General features: G+C 43.2%; 1 protein-coding gene and 1 long non-coding RNA gene across 5 annotated transcripts in view; both read left to right on the top strand.

Annotated features, from left to right (window-relative positions):
* Window positions 1-2,190, top strand: part of ZCCHC7 (zinc finger CCHC-type containing 7) — a 257,650-nt gene extending 255,460 nt beyond the window's left edge. For both annotated transcript variants that reach the window (XM_070375637.1, XM_005911148.2), the window contains exon 9: window positions 881-2,190. In XM_070375637.1, the coding sequence (XP_070231738.1) occupies window positions 881-1,320 (440 nt within the window). In that variant the 3' untranslated portion in view covers window positions 1,321-2,190. The remainder of the gene's footprint in view (window positions 1-880) is intronic.
* Window positions 2,191-7,833: 5,643 nt separating this feature from the next.
* Window positions 7,834-19,362, top strand: part of LOC102267956 (uncharacterized) — a 46,993-nt gene continuing 35,464 nt past the window's right edge. For all 3 annotated transcript variants that reach the window (XR_011465121.1, XR_011465119.1, XR_011465118.1), the window contains exons 1-2: window positions 7,834-9,635; window positions 11,588-11,724. This is a non-coding gene — a long non-coding RNA (uncharacterized lncRNA). The remainder of the gene's footprint in view (window positions 9,636-11,587; window positions 11,725-19,362) is intronic.

Raw genomic sequence — 19,362 nt, 5'->3', positions numbered from 1 at the left:
GGTGGGCTGCCGTCTATGGGGTCGCAGAGTCGGACACAACTGAAGCGACTCAACAGCAGCAGCAGTAGCAGCAGCTATAAATAATTACTTATTTTTGCTTTGTATTCTAGAATTCATTTTTGTTCCCTAAATATACTACTTCATACTCCACCTCATTTTTTTTTGTTGGTGAATTCTGTAATCTTTCAAGGTTCTGTTGATGTAACTTTTCATCCCTTACTACCCTCACCTCCCACTTATCCCTTCAGAATCACTACATCAGATATTTGCAGTAAGAGTGCCAAGTCCTGACAAAATATAACATCAGATCTGGCACTTAAACCTCTTGGATATACAAGTGCATGCACATGTGCACACTCAGTCTCCAAGCTAGTGATCTTTACTCTGAGGAATGATCTGCTGTCCAGTATGGCATTCACCTGTAAGTACTGTGGCCAGACTTTATCTTCAGAGGATAATTGAAATGTCATATGAAACTGTCAGAAGGCCATTTTCTACATCTTGTGTCACCTTATCATCAAGGACTCTATCACTGCAGGAACCTGAGTTGGTCAGACATGACTTTTCTTCACAAAGCTAAAATGATTACTTCTCTCACTGATCTCTGTCTCCATTGTTTAACCTAGTTAAACTGTGTTGAACAAAATAAATATCATTGGATATCTGGATGTTTTTCATGTTTGGAAATACAGAACTACAACCACTGAGTTTTTAGTGAGTGATTTTAACCTTAGTAAGGGCTCTTTAGAATGTCATATCATTAATTCATTTAAGTATCTGGCTTTCCTCTCTGCTGAGTTTTTTACAGACCAGTGAAAGCTCTGAATATGCTATGCCAGTCTAACTGCTGAATATGCAGAAATACTTTTATGTTTTCCAGAACTCCAGAAAAATGGGGACTTGCCAAGAAAGTTCAAGAGGCCTCATATGGAAGCAGCAGATAAGAGGCCCCGTGATATAAGAACAAGCCATGCCTCATGGAAAAACAACAGGTGGCCTCAAGAAAAGAAAGAAACCCAAAAAGAAACCATGAGCAGGAACATGAGAGAACGTGAGAAGCACAGAAAGGCTGCTAGGTGTCATGAAGATGATGAGGACTTCCCCAGGGGCCCCAGAGTCCACTCTACTCCTGGCACTTCCAAAACCCAGAAGCCTCACAAGCCCTTTCACCACTCATCACATTACCTCAAGCCGAGAGAAGACAGGCTATCCAAGGAGGGCAGGCGGGGCAAGCATAAGAAAAAGGAGAGCTGCGTGGAGGAGGATAGCAATGATAATTTGTTTCTCATTAAGCAGAGGAAAAAAAAGTCTAAGCTGTGAGTCAGCTTCTGATTGGGCTTCCCAGTGTTTGTCTGTTCTTCATGTCTACAACATCCTGTCCGTATTTTTACTATCTGTGATTAAATAAAATGAGATTTTTGTTTTTGTAATCTCAGCCATATCTAGAGATATTGAACAAAGTCCTTGAAGATCTCAGTTCTCTATGTTCAACAGGTTCCTAGGTAAGAAAACAGATAAACTTGGACTTCCCCTGTTACCAGACATCATTTTTATTCACTCAGTATCCTAGGGATAGGAAAACTTAATCTTTTCACAAAAAAAGTTTTTGAAATATTTTGAAAAAATAAAAACTCATTAAATGTAATTCATCTGCAGTGTGAGTATGAAAATTAAGTCTATTATAAGGAGAAATTAGCACTAATATGGAAAATCCATCCCTCTTTTTTAGCATTCCTTTTAATATTGGAAAGGATAATAACTATATATCTAAATCTGGCTTGTCTTGCTTCTGAAGCTGGCATCAGAATCTTACTTTGATCAGAGCATCATAGGCTAAAAATGGTGTCCTCCTTGAAAGCACTGGAGAGACGGGGAATTGGATTTTATAACAGAAGTAAGGAATCCATCCAGAGTAAATGTTGAGAGACAGATTTCCTGAACCAAGTGAAAAGAGTCATCAAAAATTTTGACTTAATTGCAGTGAAATAATTTTTTACTATTTTTATAGCCATACCTGAGGAATACTGTCCCTCAGATATTTAAGATGAATATTACCCAACTTAAAAAATTGTTTCCTTCTCCTGGGTTTTTTAACTATTACAGAGTTATACAGAAATTTTTGTATTTGTGACCTTTTGTACTTACCAGAGCCTAATGTTAGAATAAGAAAAATAAAATGTCTGAAATGTACATTTGTCTACTATGTAAAAAGACAGTGAGAGTTTGAGTGACAAAGGGCATACTTGGGTTGGACAAGTGACTGAAGTTATAGAATCTCTATAAACTGGGGTCAAATACCCTTACTTCCTGAGCTCTAGGTCTATGCCAGAATAAAATGAGATGGAGAAACATGTTCCTCCATGGTCTCCAACACCTGGAGTCTTCAATTTGAGGTTCCCTCTTGGGAACCATGTGTCTGGTAGCATCAGCTCTCTTTTGAGGGAAGGGAGAGTCTGCGCTGGAATCAGACTTCAGTCTTTAGTCCATCACCTCCCCTTTGGCTGCCTAGCTTTTAGCTACGTGTCAGCATCTGTTATGTGTTGGTGCTTGGCTTCCTGACATCTACTGGGATTGTTTTACTTGTTTTGACCCTAAGGTAAGTGGACAGAGTCTTTTTAATAACCCTGCTAAAAGTGGCAGCCATGAAAAATGACTTCATAAAATGCTGAGCCTTGAGATAATTGGCATTGTTTCTCAGTAGGACTTGGGACAAGCGTGGCTTATTATTGACATGATGTGACTAGCATTCCTGCATATCTGAGGACCTGTAATTTCAGGGCACAAATGGGGTTGCCTTTCATACTCAGAAAACTGGAGGCAGGAAGAAAGGAAGCACTTTTCTGTTTGTTTCTGAACATTATCTTATTTTCCTCCCCAATTTTTTTTTTTAAACATTTTGTTCGGGCATTTAATTTGCCCCTTCAGATCCATGTATTTAGATGAAGTTAGAACACAGCTGCGTTTCTTCACTTTGGGGCGGTAGGGAATGGTAAGGAAAGACCAGAAACATAAGACGAGCTTTTCCTCCATTTCCTCTTTGTTAGCCTTGGCACCTGGCTCTTATACCAAGTGTTCGGTTAAAGTCAGTAAGTCTACTAACACGCTAACTTTCCATACAAGAATAAGGAGTTTACCAATCTGACAATGAAATAAGATTTTAAATGGATAAATGTGATTAAGAGAAAAGCAGATGTCCCAAACAGTAAGGATGCACGTAGTTGCTAAGATTGTGTGTGTGTGTGTGTGTGTGTGTGTGCGCGTGCGGGCGCGTCTGTGCAGTTGCTCAGTCGTGTCCAGCTCTTCACAGCCCCATGGACTTCTGCCTACCAGGCTCCTCTGTCCCTGGAATTTTCCAGGCTAGAATACTGGAACAGCTTGCCATTTCCTACTCCAGGGGATCTTCCCGACCCAAGAGTTAAACCCTTTACTACTGCATCACCTGGGCTTCCTAGTATATAGTTATACCATACTTTATTTAATCATTCCTCTGTTGTTGAAGTTTTTGGTTGCTTCTGAGTTTCATTTTTTTTTTAATTCCTCTATGCATGTTGTATCTTCTATTATTCCATATAAAACCAAATTTATGGGTCAAAGAACATGCATGTATTTCCTGCAGGTTTTAGTACATGTTGGAAATTATCTTCCTAGCAGTATATGAGAATGTTCATCTCCTCATTCCCACAATAACATGGAATATTTCCATTCCTTTTTCTCTTTGCCACTCTGATGGGCAAAGAAACATTATTTGTTAGTGCTGCGGTGATATATTGATGTGAGCCATGTTTATGTAAGGAGAGACAGAATTAACGGTGTATCAACAACCTGTTGATAAAAGATACAGAAGCAGCTCTTCATAGGTAACAGCTGAAGATTCTTCTGACAACAAATGAACAAATTTGAAATAGTAGAATCTTTCATTCCTTCATTGCTGTCTTGATCCCTTGATCTTATTTTTGGTTATCACGGTTTAGAGGGTGCTGCTGGCATCTAGTGAGTAGAGGCCAGGAATGTTGCTAAAATGCTGTAGTGTACAAGACGGTCTCCTGTAACAGAAAGTTGAGCAGCCCAAAATGTCAGTAGTGCTGAGGTTGAGAAACCCTAATTAAAACCCCAACCCATTTCTCAAAAGGAATTCTCACCAGAAGGAGTCAGTGTAGGTTGCCTTCCACATCTTATAAAGCTTATATGAATATTATATTAATACTTTCATCAGACTGGTGTTTGAGAGTTTGATGGGACATGTCCTGCTCATCTGAAATAAGGGCCACTAGTTTCATGGCATGAATATCTATAGACCGTGTAGACTCCTTTGTGGAAGGACAAGGCCACTGGCAACTCAGCCAGCTTAGGGGAATTACTTACTAGCATAACCAGAAAACATAGATACAAATTTTAGAGCACCAGCTAGGGTGTTAGCTCTGTCAAGAGGATAGTGGTGTGAGAACAAAGGGAGTCAGCTGAGGCAGGGGGCAGTGTGGTGAGGAGGGTTGGAGACTTATCTAGTGGGACCCTTGATTGGTTAAGAGTGTCAGTAGGTTGTAGATGCTATCACCAGGACCCTAGTCCAGTACAGGCACTTAGGGTTTGGGCTTATCAGCATGGCAGAGAAGTACCAACCATTGGAAGACAGCCAGTGCATGCCATGCAAAGAATCACTTCACATGACCATTTCAGAGTTGCTCTATCTAGAGGAAAGTTCTGGTGCATTTAATGTATATTTAACTTACATTCTACTACCATCCTAACAATTGTGAAATAAATCAGTTTTTCAAGTGATTTACTAGGAAGTATTTCGAATAAAACCCAGTGAAGGAGTGGGGAAGTGGGACAGAGAAGAGAATGTATCCAAACTGGATGCCTTATCAAGTCAGGGTCCCATAGAGGGCAGCTCTTAGACTCCCAGAGGAGTGCTAGAGACAGCATGCTGCTGCTGCTAAGTCACTTCAGTCATGTCCAACTCTGTGTGACCCCATAGACGGAAGCCTACCAGGCTCCCCTGTCCCTGGGATTCTCCAGGCAAGAACACTGGAGTGGGTTGCCATTTCCTTCTCCAGAGACAGCATGGGCCACCTCAAAGTCTCCCTGATCAGGGCTAAAGGAGTATGTGTTCCTGTATCAATTTTTGTTTTGTGTTAAATAAATCAGTCATTGTTTAAGAGCTGCTTCAGGAACCTTTTTCAGTCAACTCTGGCTTTCTGTGTACCCAGGCACAGTGGGTTTGGGCAGTGAGAAGGCAGCCCCCTGACAGTGACACGGGGATATGAATGAAACACATCACCTGCTGCAACCATAAACTCAGAAGTCCTTCCCACTAAAGTCCTTCCCACTATGACTACTTGGCAGTCATACACTAAAATGTGGGCTTTTTTTTTTTTAACGCAAAAAAAAAAAACCAAACTTTGTTTTGATGAACTGTGTGTAATCATTTTTTCAGACTTTTATCAGCTTATGGTACTCATATATAACAGTGTAACATGAAAGAGTCCAAAATACCAGATTTATTGCAGCATATATCATAGCCATTATCAAAAGCTTCACAGAGTTCTACTTCCAACCAAGACTGGAGTAACAGGGACCAGATTTACCATCCAGCCTGACACTAAAATATGTGAAGCAGTTTTCAAGACATTAAACATAGACAAAGAAGGACAGTGAGCTTTTGAGAGATGACCCCTGACTGCCCCAGCAGACTGCTAAAAGGGTTTTCCAATTGTGGAGCAAGGAGGGGAACCTAGGAAAGGCCTCATTAAGGAAACAGAGCTGGGATCCTAGAAAAGCCAAAGTGTCTAGTTTGCAGGTTGGATTACCAGAAAGGAGAGAGCCAAATCGAGAGCCCAGAGATCTACCTGCAGAGGGTCCCAGCTAAGTACTGGTTGGTGCATATGTGTGAGGAAGCCGCCAGAAAGGATGAGAGGGAACTGTTTGTGGAGCCCACGGAGGGCCAAGAGTGGTTTCTGTTCTCACCAGAGTGGAAAACTTCATAGTTCATGCAACATGGACTACAATACTCAGAAGAGTTTTTGCCTTGGTAATGGGGGGAAATTAGTCCTGGTCTAAACCTCTCTGGTTCTGCCTAACTAGCCTAAAACCAAGACATGACAGAGCCAAAGTGTTTCCAAATAACCAGGTCCAAGAACAAAACTCAAGATCATTTTTAGGAATACAAAAATATGCAGCACCCAATAAGGTCAAGTTGATAATGGAATCCTACCAAAAATGCAAATTAATCTATAGTAGCAGAAGATCCATGGTTGCTTGCAAGTGGGGGTGGTTGGGAAGGGTAGGAAGATTAGGAAAGGGCAGGCACAAGGAGACCTGGGGATGGTGAACACCTTCATTATCTTGATTGTGGGGATGGTTTCACAGATGTGTGTGTGTGTGTGTGTGTGTAAAAAGTCAATTTCATTCATAGTTTACTGGAAACATTTTGATGTTTTTTTCACTGAGTTGGGAATATTCTAGGAAAAAAAGAGGGCAAGACCAAGGATCAGTAGCCCACGGGCCATCCTCAGAAGTTTTTTGTTCTAATTATTTATTTATTTGGCTGTACTGGGTCTTAGTTGCAGCACATAGCATCTTCATTGCTGCATGCAGGGTCTTTAGTTGTAGCATGCAGACTCATAGTTGTGGCGTGTGGGATCTAGTTCCTTGACCAGGTATTGAACCCAGGCCACCTGCATTGTCAGTGCAGAGTCTTAGCCCCTGGATCACCGGGGAAGACCATCCTCAGTTTTGTTACCTGCTTTGCCCATGGCAGGCCAAGAAGGAGACTGATCACAAAACAAGTGTCTAACTTTTGGGGCCTGGGGGAGGGCAGTAGCTGACCTCTCGGGCCCAAGTGATAGGAAATGTGTCTAAGAGGCATGCTGGTGAAAATCTGCACCAGCACTGGGGGACCATGGCCCACAGGTTGGTGTCTGAGTTTGTGGCCTAACATTCAAAGCTTTCCCAGTTCGTCTTCTGCCTCCTTCACCCTTCCAAACCCATTGGATAAATGACTAGTCCCTGAACAAGTCATGTTTTACCTATGCTGTTGCCTCCTTCCAGAATATCCTATTCCACTTTTATGAACACCCCAGACAACATTAATCCTTCTCTCTTTGGTATTCCTGTTTGAGTTATTTAGTCAGCAGATCTTAACCATGGATCCTTTTGTGCCAGGTAGTAGTATTGCTTAAGGTTGTCTTTACTAAGAAATCTCAAGGCTCAAAGACTTAACAAGCAATTAAAAAGCAAACACAAAAATGACTGTCATACATTTGAGGAGTGCAAGGACGGATATGGGTCACTCTGTCAAAAAGAGTCAAGGAGATGGCAGGACCTCTCTTGCCCAAGACTTCCACTGGGTGTTCATAACAATGCAAAATTTCCAGGATAACAATAGGAAAGAGCCCTTCAGGAAGAAGGAATCTGGAGATACGAAGCAGCAAGGGTGTTTTCCCATCCTTATTTCCTGGGGCCCAAACTAGATGACTTGAAGCTATAGAATTTGTTCTCTCACAAGTGGAGGCCAGAAGTCCAACCTCAAGATGTCAACATAATTTCCTTTTTAAATTTTTTGAAAACTGAAGTATAATTGATTTACAATACTATATTAGTTTCTGGCATACAACATAGTGATTCAAAATTTTTATAGATTGTGCTCCACTTAAAGTTACAAAGGAAAGGAATGAGTATGTGCTCAGTCGTGTCCAACTCTTTGCAGTCTTGTGATCTGTAGCCCGCCAAGCTCCTCTGTCCATGAAATTTTCCAGTCAAGAACACTGGAGTGGGTTGCCATTTCCTACTCCAGGGGATCTTCCTGACCCAGGGATAGAACTCATGACTCTTGCATCTTCTGCATTGGCAGGCAGATTCTTTACCACTAGCGCTGCCTGGGAAGCCCACACAAAGTTCTTATAAAGCATTGGCTATACTCCCTGTGCTATACAGTATATCCTTACTTATTTCATACACAGTAGTTTATGCCTCTTAATTCCTCTACCTCTATTTTGCCCCTCCCCATTCCCTCTCCCCACTGGTAGCCACTAGTTTGTTCTCTGTATCTGTGAGTCTGTTGCTTTTTTTGTTATATTCACTAGTTTGTTGTATTTTTTAGATTTCACATGTAAATGATATTATTTGGTATTTGTCTTTCTCTGTCTGACTTATTTCACTTAGCATAGTGCACTCCAGATTCATCCATGTTGCTGCAAATGGCAAAATTTCATTCTTTTTTAATGACTGAGTACTGTACCACATCTTATCCACTCACCTGTTGATGGACACCTAGGTTACTTTCAAATCTTGGCTATTGGGAATAATGCTGCTATGAACTTTGAAGTGCATGTATCTTTTTGAGTTAGCATCTTCATTTTCCTGGATATATACCCAGGAGTAGAATTGCTGCATCATGTGGTAATTCTATTTTTTTTTTTTTTTTAGGAACTTCCATAGTGTTTTCCATCATGGCTGCCCTAATTTACATTCCCACCAACAGTGTACAAAGGCTCCCTTTTCTCCACATCCTTGACAACATTTTTTATTTGTAATCTTTTTAATGATAGCCATTCTGACAGGTGGAGAAGGCAATGGCACCCCACTCCAATACTCTTGCCTGGAAAATCTCATGGACAGAGGAGCCTGGTAGGCTGCAGTCCAAGGGGTCGCTAAGAGTCAGACATGACTGAGTGACTTCACTTTCACTTTTCACTTTCATGCATTGGAGAAGGCAATGGCAACCCACTCCAGTGTTCTTGCCTGGAGAATCCCAGGGACAGTGGAGCCTGGTGGGCTGCCATCTATGGGGTTGCACAGAGTCGGACATGACTGAAGCGACTTAGCAGCAGCCACAGATTCTGACAGGTGTGAGGTGATATCTCATTGTGGTTTTTAAATTTGTATTTCTCTGATGACTAGTAATGTTGAGCATCTTTTACTGTGTGTGTCAACTATCTGTAGGTCTTCTTTGGAAAACTGCCTATTGAGGTCTTCTGCCCATTTTTAAATTGGGTTGATTTTTTTATATTGATTTGTATGAGCTGTTTATATATTTTGGATATTAACCCCTTATTGGTCATGCCACTGTGTAAGTGCCATGATAGTTGGTTAAACACCACACTTGTGGTCCTTTTTAGGAAAAGTTGGGTATCCATCCCTTGATAATGAATGTAAGCCCTCCAGTTTCACTGTGGGTTATGTTCCCTCACAGCACCTTTTTGAGCATATGACTAGCATTAAGTGCTTATAACTGGCTATTCTATGGCAGTGTCATGGAGACGGGGCTATATTTTTAGCTTTCACACAATAGTTCAATACCCAAATCCACACATAAGGAGCAGAAGTCACAAAAGAAAGACCACAGTTCCCATAACAAGGTAGATGGGAACCCATGAAGAACCCAGAATTCCCACCCCAACCCATGCCCTGGTCAGGCGTGGCCCACACTGGACCTCCACACTGGGTCATCAGCCAACTCAATAAACACGTCTCGAGTATCTTACCTGAGCCAGGTTCTGTGCTGACATCAAGGGCTGCCCTACCCTTGAGGAGCTCTCATTTTCTGTAGTGGGTGAGACAGATTCAAACTCCATTCAGTTCTACCACAGGTATTTATAGACTACCTACTCTGAAGTCATGGCACAGTGATGAGCCAGGTAAGTAAGATCCATGCCCTCACGGGGCTCATAGCTCATAGGAAAGATAGACTCCGTACGAGTGAGTTGAGTGCTACAAAGCGTTCCTGGTGTACAGCAGGGGCTCGAACATATGTTGATAGAAAAGAGATAAAGACTATGTCTGCTTTATCCTCTCTCAGAGGGTCCTGAGAGAGGAGGACATGGGTTTCAGTAAATGAATGTAACTCCCGGCTCCCCAGTACCATCCTGTGCCTGAGAGTACCAAAATAGGGACAACTGAAACCTTAGTCCGCTGGACTGGGATGTTGACCTTCCAAATGGAAAGGTCCACAGTGGTTCCTTTGGGAAGGTGGCCTAAGGCTAGAGAGGGTGAATCTGGGGCTCCCATTGTAGGGTTTGGGGGTTACTGAGCTTGCTGGTGTTGCTCTGTCAAGCCTCAGGCAGACCAAATAGGACAAAGCCTGCTAAAATTATCAATGTGAGGTCTGTTGTTCAAATGGAAGAACAAAGAAAATTCAAGTCCACTGACATAATGCTGGAGCAGAAACAGCCCTCATCTTTCAAAAAACAACCACACAGACACCTACTAAGAGAAGTATCTCAAAGTTCCCTGTTTTAGAAAGAAATCTCCTGGGTTTCAGGACTGTCCTCAGTTGTAATCCATCAGACTTGTTTTCCTGCCTTCAGAGAGCTTTCGTTTTGATTGGAGGAGAGAGAAACCCTGAAACAGACAGCAGTAGCTCAAGTTGGAGAGAAGCCCAGATGTGAGACTGTGCAGGAAGGGGTCACTTTCAGGATCAGTGATGGTAGGGGCCCAGGAAGACTTCAGAACCAGAGGAAGTGACCTTAGAACTGGCCCTTGGAGCAGAGAGAAGACTTTGACATGTAGGATAAAAGGAAATAACGTTTCAGAAGAATTCCAGGTATAGGCAATAGCTGGTATATAGGAAAATCCAGAGCACACTTAAGAGGGCCTAGTCCATTTGCCTTGACCATGGCAGGAGGAGAAGGGACGACAGAGAATGAGACGGCTGGGTGGCATCACCGACTTGATGGACGCGAGTTTGAGTGAACTCTGGGAGTTGGTGATGGACAGGGAGGCCTGGCGTGCTGTGATTCATGGGGTCGCAAAGAGTTGGACACAACTGAACGACTGAACTGAACTGAATGGACGATATGAAAGGGAGTAGAGGGAGGTAATTGGATCAAGATCACTAAAGACTCCACATTTCAGGCCAAGAAGTGTGGTCCTCTGTGTTTCATTTTCCTCATCCACAAAAATGGAAAGAATACCCTTTTTATTGTAAGAATTAAAGTATCTAATGGATGGCACCCTCCGACATGGATTTAGATTAACACAGCACCACATAAGTTAGCACTTTTATAATATTAGTCCTTTCAGACATTGCTCTTCTATGGAATTAAGTATTCTTTATCTGCCTTTACACAGACAGGTAATGGGTGGTTGCATCAGGGTTCTCCAGAGAAATAAAACCATTTTTTTTTTAATGTAAGACCACACAGTTGTTGGGACCAGCAAGTATAAAATCTGTAGGGCAGGCCAGCAGGCTGGAAACTCAGGCAGGATTTCTATCTTAGAGTTTTGAAGCAGAATTCCTTCTTCTTCAGGAAACCTCAATTTTTTGCCCTTAAGATCTTCAGCTAATTAGATGAATCCTTCCCACATTATGGAGGGTAATCTCCTTTACTGAAAGTCCATTTGTTGTAGATGCTAATCACATCTATAGATCACATTCCCAGCAACATGTAGACCGGTATTTGATTAAATAACTGGGTGCCTCATTGCCTAGCTAAGTGGACGTACAGAATTACCCAGCTCAGTGGTCTTGTAAAACCTTAGTCCCTAGAACATGGTACCAGATCTGCCAGATGACTTCTGTACCTTAGTAATAATTTTACGTTATTTATTCCTGCTTCTTGCATAAAACTTTCTGCATACCGGAACCAAGCTGAATCTCTGTGGAATATATTGTGCCAAATGCTGATGCAGCCAGATATGCAGACTTCGACTTGGTGCCAAGAAGCCCTTCCTGACTGGAGTTTCCAACAGTGAGACAGACCACCTGGGATGAAGTGGGCTTGTGAGGTAAGCAACCAGAGGAGATTTAAGCATCTCCTGAGAGTGGGCCCAGGCGCCAGGAGAAAGCCCCCATGGAGGGTCAACAGATTCTGATAACTCTAGATGCTAAAAATGTTGCTCAGAAAAGTCCCTGCTTCTTCCTCCTCTCTATACCCCTCCCCTACCCCAAAGTGAGGCATCAGGGGCTGGGGCAGAACATGGAACCTCCCCTAAATGGAAACCATCTGCATATCTTTCTCACCCTTCCTCCACCAGCCCCCTCTCCCCAGCCAGCTTCGCCTGGTTGATCTTTCTGGGAGGGGAGCTTGTCAGATTCACCTCTGCCTCAGCCTCCTTTCACACCCCACCTTATCCTCCACGCCTATCCCCCATGGAGCCTTAAGGGGCCCAGGGGATCCACCTTCGTCCTGGACAAGTCATGGGTCACCAACCACCTCTCCTCTGTGCCTACACCCAATTAATCATCACTTCCTGGTGATTTGCATGGCAACCCTCTTGTGTTAGCTGCTCAGGGGAGTTTTCTGGTTTCATTGCCTCAATTAACACTGGCTTCCTGGGTCACTGTGGATTCCCCTGCCAACCCACCACAGACTTGGCCTCTGCAGCCTGCCTGTTTGTGCTCCAGAAGGTCCTTGTGTTCTCAGGAGGCTTCCCTTACCAACAACAACCCAGGCTATATATGTAGCACCATCTCGCAAGGGATGGAGAGGTCTTGGATAGGGCTGGATTCTTGAAGTTCTGCTCAGAGCTTCAAAGGCCTAAATGATTGTTTAGTCCACTCTGGCCCACTCGATTTCACCCCCACTTTACAGATGGGGAATCCGAGACCAGACAGGGAAGAGGTGTGCCCGTGGTCGTACCTCAAGTCAGAGATAGAGCTGAGCCTAAGCTTTGGGACCCTTTCCCTCAGCCCTCCCTGTCTTTCTGTGCCACACCTTGTCAACAGAAAACAGAAAGCATCTGAAAACATGAGCATATTAGGCATGAGCGAAAAACATGTTTAGTGTTTAAATTTTGAAACTCAACAACCTCTGGGCATCCTCTGCTCAGATGGCAGCAGTTTGCAAGATGTTCTGGGAATGGCCATGGGCTGGGCTGTGGCATGGAGCCAGAGGGTGGGTGGGAAAAAAGACCTTCCTCCCAGGCAGAAACTCTTTTAGCACAGTAATCTGGGTATCTCCTAAGTAACCCCTCCCCACAGAGTCATTATCACGAGCCATGGAACAAATGAACATGAGGATACAGGAACTAGACCAAAGGACAGGGAGAAAATTAGAAAGGAGAGGGAAACAGCAGCAGATCCAGAGAATACAAGGAAGACACCGGAAAGACTTCAAGTTCCCAGACCATCATGGGCCAGCAGAAGTCCAGACACTTGCTATAAAAGATCATCTCAGGGTTTCCATGACAAGGATACTGTCAAGATCAAAAAGTCACCATTCTACAAGTTGAATGACCTTCAGAAGTTATTAAGTCTAGATCCCTCTGCAGTACATAAGGGGAAACCCATAGAGTGCTTCATATCCTGCAGAGTTAGGAGCAGAGCCCAGTCCCTGCCTCCCCATGTGGGACTGTCTCCATGAGCCAGGATGGGCCACGGGGCCAGAATTTGGAGGAGGCTTAGAGCAGGGGAGGAGGCTTAGAGCAGCTCAAAGACAATGTTGAGCTTTCTGGATCCCTGGAGCCTGGTGAGGCAAAAACACCACACAGAAAAGCTGGAGTATCTCTGTGACAATAGACTCCTGAGGTGCTGAGGAGAAACCAGTGTGGTTGTCATGAGGAAAGAAGGGCTGTGAAAGTGAAATTTACAATTTGTGAGAGAGGGAAACTGAAAATGTGCTCTCTATCCCATGCAAATTGTCTGTGGCTTTTTGTCCCACACCTGCAGCAGCTCATGGCATGTACAACAGCAGGATCCATGGGTTTGGTTCCCACGGTCTTGTTCCAAGAAAATGGAAACAGAGATGGCTGCTGTTGTTCAGGGAGGGATGTGCTGGGGTGTGGGCTCCGTGTGGAGGTGTCCGCTGGGCTGACAGCCAGTCTCCTTTGTGCCTGACTGAGGTAAACCTGGTAGGGACTAGCTCCTAGGGACAGCATTCCCAGGGGCCCCTGCTTCCCCTGCCCTCAGCTCCCGACTCTCTGCCCTGCTCACCTCCTGTCACTCCCCCTTTTGTTCTGCCCCCAGATACCCCCATATTTTCATTCTTGTGAGAATTTGCTCATGCTACATCTCCTGCTGGAAATGCCCTCCTTCCTTTACTTCTCCAATCCTGTCAGCCCAGTCAGAAATTCCACAAGGAAACCTCCCGTTTGGCTCGAGGCACTAGCAGTGTCTCTCCCAACCGTGCCTCTCAACCTCATGTGGCCCATATCTACTTTCAGTTGTCTATTTATTCCTTCAGTCTCCCTCAGAAGACTGGGAGCCCCACGAGGACAGTTACTGTGTCAGTAACTGACACAAAGAATTCATCTTTGTATTCCAAAGCCAAGCCCTTCGCTTGGTGCCATTGGAGGCCAGGGTACAGGCTGCCACCATCCCAGTCAGAGCCAGGGCTGTCATTGCCAATCACTCAGGGTCACCTTTCCCCTGGAGTCTCAAGAGGCTTCAGTCTTCCACATAGGGTTCCAAAACATGGTCCACTCGAGAAGGGAATGCCAAACCACTTCAGCATTCTCGCCTTGAGAACCCCATGAGCAGTATGAAAATGACACTGAAAGATGAACTTCCCAGGTTGGTAGGTGCCCAATATGCTACTGGAGAAGAGTGGAGAAGTAGCTCCAGAAGGAATGAAGAGGCTGAGCCAAAGTGGAAACAACCAGCTGTGGATGTGTCTGGTGGTGAAAGTATTGTCTGATGCTGTTAAGAACAATATTGCATAGGAACTTGGAATGTTAGGTCCATGAATCAAGGTAAATTGGAAGTGGTCAAACAGGAGATATCAAGAGTGAACATCGACACTTTAGGAATCAGTTCAGTTCAGCTGTTCAGTCATATCCGACTTTTTGTGACCCCATGGACTGCAGCACGCCAGGCCTCCCTGTCCATCACCAACTCCCAGAGTTTACTGAAACTCATGTCCCTTGAGTCGATGATGCTATCCAACCATCTCATCCTCTGACATCCCCCTCTCCTCCTGCCTTCAATCTTTCTCAGCATCAGGGTCTTTTCCAATGAGTCAGTTCTTTACATATGGGGTCCGAAGTATTGCAGTTTCAGTTTCAGCATCAGTCCTTCAAATGAATATCCAGGACGGATTTCCTTTCGGATGGACTGTTTGGATCTCTTTGCTGTCCAAGGGACTCTCAAGAGTCTTCTCCAACACCACAGTTCAAAAGCATCAATTCTTCAGCGCACAGCCTTCTTTATAGTCCAACTCTCACATCCATACATGACTACTGGAAAAACCATACCTTTGACTAGACAGACCTTTGTTGACAAAGAATGTCTCTGCTTTTTAATATGCTGCTAGGTTGGTCATAATTTTTCTTCCAAGGAGCAAGTGTCTTTTAATTTCATGGCTGCAGTCACCATCTGCAGTGATTTTGGAGCCCCCAAAATAAAGTCTGTCACTGTTTCCATTGTTTCCCCATCTATTTGCCATGAAGTGATGGGACCAGTTGCCATGATCTTAGTTTTCTGAATTAAGTTTTTTTTTAAGCCAGTTTTTCACTCTCTTTTACTTTCATCAGGAGGCTCTTTAGTTCTTCTTCGTTTTCTGCCATAAGGGTGGTGTCATCTACATATTTGAGGTTATTGATATTTCTCCCAGAAATCTTGATTCCAGCTTGTGCTACTTCCAGCTCAGCATTTCTCATGATGTACTCTGCATAGAAGTTAAATAAGCAGAGTGAAAATATACAGCCTTGACGTACTCCTTTCCTGATCTGGAGCCCATCTGTTGTTACAGGTCCAGTTCTAACTGTTGCTTCTTGTCCTACATACAGGTTTCTCAAAAGGCAGGTCAGGTGGTCTGGTAGCCCCATCTCTTGAAGAATTTTCCAGTTTGTCGTGACCACACAGTCAAAGGCTTTGGCATAGTCAATAAAGCAGAAGTAGATGTTTTTCTGGACCTCTCTTGCTTTTTCAATGATCCATCGGATGTTGGCAATTTGATCTCTGGTTCCTCTGCCTTTTCTAAATCCAGCTTGAACATCTGGAAGTTCACAATTCACATTCTATTGAAGCCTGGCTTGGAGAATTTTGAGCACCACTTTGCTAGCGTGTGAGATAAGCGCAATTGTGTGGTAGTTTGAGCATTCTTTATCGTTGCCTTTCTTTGGGATTTCAATGAAAACTGACATTTTCCAATCCTGTGGCCACTGCTGAGTTTTCAAAATTTGCTGGCATATTGAGTGCAGCACTTTCACAGCATCATCTTTCAGGATTTGAAATAGCTCAACTGGAATTCCATCACCTCCACTAGCTTTGTCCATACTGATGCTTCCTAAGGCCCACTTGACTTCACATTCCAGGATGTCTGGCTCTAGGTGAGTGATCACACCATCATGATTATCTGGGTCCTTAAGATCTCTTTTGCGAAGTTCTTCTGTGTATTCTTGCCACCTCTTAGTAATATCTTTTGCTTCTGTTAGGTCCATACCATTTCTGTCCTTTATTGAGCCCATCTTTTCATGAAATGTTCCCTTGGTATCTCTAATTTTTTAAAAGAAATCTCTCATCTTTCCCATTCTGTTGTTTTCCTCTATTTCTTTGCATTGATCGCTGAGGAAGGCTTTCTTATCTCTCCTTGCTATTCTTTGGAACTCTGCATTCAGATGGATATATCTTTCCTTTTCTTCTTTGCCTTTCACTTCTCTTCTTTTTCTCAGCTATTTGTAAGGCCTCCTCAGACAGCCATTTTACTGTTTGTACTTCTTTTTCTTGGGGATTGTTTTCATCACTGCCTCTTGTACAATGTTATGAACCTCTGTCCATAGTTCTTCAGGCACTCTGTCTATCAGATCTAATCCCTTGAATCTATTTGTCACTTCCACTGTATAATCATAAGGGATTTGATTTAGGTCATATCTGAATGGCCTAGTGGTTTTCCCTACTTTCTTCAATTTAAGTCTGAATTTGGCAATATCATGATCTGAGCCACAGTCAGCTCCCAGTCTTGGTTTTGCTGACTGTATAGAGCTTCTCCATCTTTGGCTGCAAAGAATATAATCAGTCTGATTTTGGTATTGACCATCTGGTGATTTTCATGTGTAGAGTCTTCTCTTATGTTGTTGGAAGAGGGTGTTTGCTATGACCAATGCATTCTCTTGGCAAAATGCTATTAGCCTTTGCTCTGCTTCATTCTGTACTCCAAGGCCAAATTTGCCTGTTACTCCAGGTATCTCTTTACTTCCTACTTTTGCATTCCAGTCCCCTGTAATGAAAAGGACATCTTTTTTTGGGTGTTAGTTCTAGAAAGTCTTATAGGTATTCATAGCACTGTTCAACTTCAACTTCTTTAGCATTACTGGTCAGGGCATACACTTGGATTACTGTGATATCGAATGGTTTGCCTTGGAAACGAACAGAGATCATTCTGTCGTTTTTGAGATTGCACCCAAGTACTGTATTTTAGACTCTTTTGTTGACTATGAAGGCTACTTCATTTCTTCTTAGGGAATCAGTGAACTAAAATGGGCCAGAATGGGTGAATTTAATTCAGATGACCATTATATCTACTACTGTGGGCAAGAATCTCTTAGAAGAAATGGAGTAGCCCTCCGAGTCAACAAGAGAGTCCAGAATACTTGGGTGCAGTCTCAAAAATGACAGACTGATCTCTGTTTGTTTCCAACACAAGCCATTCATTATCAAAGTAATCCAAGTCTATGCCCCAACCACTCATGCCAAAGAGGCTGAAGTTGAGCAGTTCTATGAAGACCTACATGATGTTATAGAACTAACACCCAAAAAAAGATGTTCTTTTCATCATAGGGGACTGGAATGCAAAAGTAGGAAGTCAAGAGATACCTGGAGTAACAGGCAAATTTGGCCAGGGAGTACAGAATGAAGCAGAGCAAAAGCTAATGGAGTTTTGCCAAGAGAACACACTGGTCATAGCAAACACCCTCTTCCAACCACATGAGAAGGCTCTACACATGAACATCACCAGATGGTCAATACAAAATCATATTGATTATATTCTTTGCAGCTGAAGATGGAGAAGCTCTATACAGTCAGCAAAAACAAGACCGGGAGCTGACTGTGGCTCAGATCATGAACTCCTTATTGCCAAATTCAGTTCAGTCATTCAGTCCTATACGACTCTTTGCAACTCCATGGATGCAGCATGCCAGGCCTCCCTGACCATCACCAACTCCCAGAGTTTACTGAAACTCATGTCCATTGAGTTGGCGATGCCATCCAACCATCTCATCCTCTGTTGTCCCCTTCTCCTCCCGCCTTCAATCTTTCCCGGCATCGGGTCTTTTCCAGTGAGTCAGTTCTTCACATCAGGTGGCCAAAGTATTGGAGCTTCAGCTTCAGCATCAGTCCTTCCAATGAATATTCAGGACTGATTTCCTTTAGAATGGGCTGTTTGGGTCTCCTTGCTGTTCAAGGGACTCTTAAGGGTCTTCTCCAATACCACAGTTCAAAAGCATCAATTCTTCAGTGCTCAGCTTTCTTTATAGTCCAACTCTCACATCCATACATAACTACTGGAAAAACCATAGCCTTGACGAAATAGACCTTTGTAGGCAAAGTAATGTCTCTGCTTTTTAATATGCTGTCTAGGTTGGTCATAATTTTTCTTTCAAGGAGCAAGTGTCTTTTAATTTCATGGCTGCGGTCACCATCTGCAGTGGTTTTGGAGCCCAAGAAAATAAAATCTGTCACTGTTTCCATTGTTTCTCCATCTATTTGCCATGGAGTAATGGGACCAGATGCCATGATCTTTGTTTTTTGAATGTTGAGCTTTAAGCCAGCTTTTTCACTCTCCTTATTGCCAAATTCAGACTTAAATTGAAGAAAGTAGGGAAAGACACTAGACCATTCAGATATGACCTAAATCAAACCCTTATGATTATACAGTGGAAGTGACAAATAGATTCAAGGGATTAGACCTGATAGACAGAGTACCTGAAAAACACAAGGATGGAGGTTCATAACGTTGTACAGGAGGCAATGATGAAAACCATCCCCAAGAAAAAAAGAGCAAAAGGCAAGATGGCTGTCTGAGGAGGCCTTACAAATAGCTGAGAAAAAGAAGAGAAGCGAAAGGCAAAGGAGAAAAGGAAAGATATACCCATTTGAATCCAGAGTTCCAAAGAATAGCAAGGAGAGATAAGAAAGCCTTCCTTAGTGATCAGTGCAAAGAAATAGAGGAAAACAATAGAATGGGAAAGACTAGAGATCTATTCAAGAAAATTAGAGATACCAAGGGAACATTTCATGCAAAGATGGGCTCAGTAAAGGACAGAAACAATGTGGACCTAAAGCAGAAGAAGCAGAAGATATTAGAAAGAGGTGGCAAGAATACACAGAAGAACTTTGTAAAAGAGATCTTAATGACCCAGATAATCATGATGATGTGATCACTCACCTAGAGCCAGGCATCCTAGAGTGCAAAGTCAAGTGAGCCTTAGGAAGCATCACTACAAACAAAGCTAGTGGAGATGATGGAATTCCAGTTGAGCTATTTC

Source organism: Bos mutus, chromosome 8 (genome assembly GCF_027580195.1).
Source record: "Bos mutus isolate GX-2022 chromosome 8, NWIPB_WYAK_1.1, whole genome shotgun sequence".
Lineage (NCBI taxonomy): Eukaryota > Metazoa > Chordata > Mammalia > Artiodactyla > Bovidae > Bos > Bos mutus.
The sequence above is the reverse complement of the archived record's forward strand: the minus strand, read 5'-3'. Positions and strand labels throughout refer to the sequence as shown.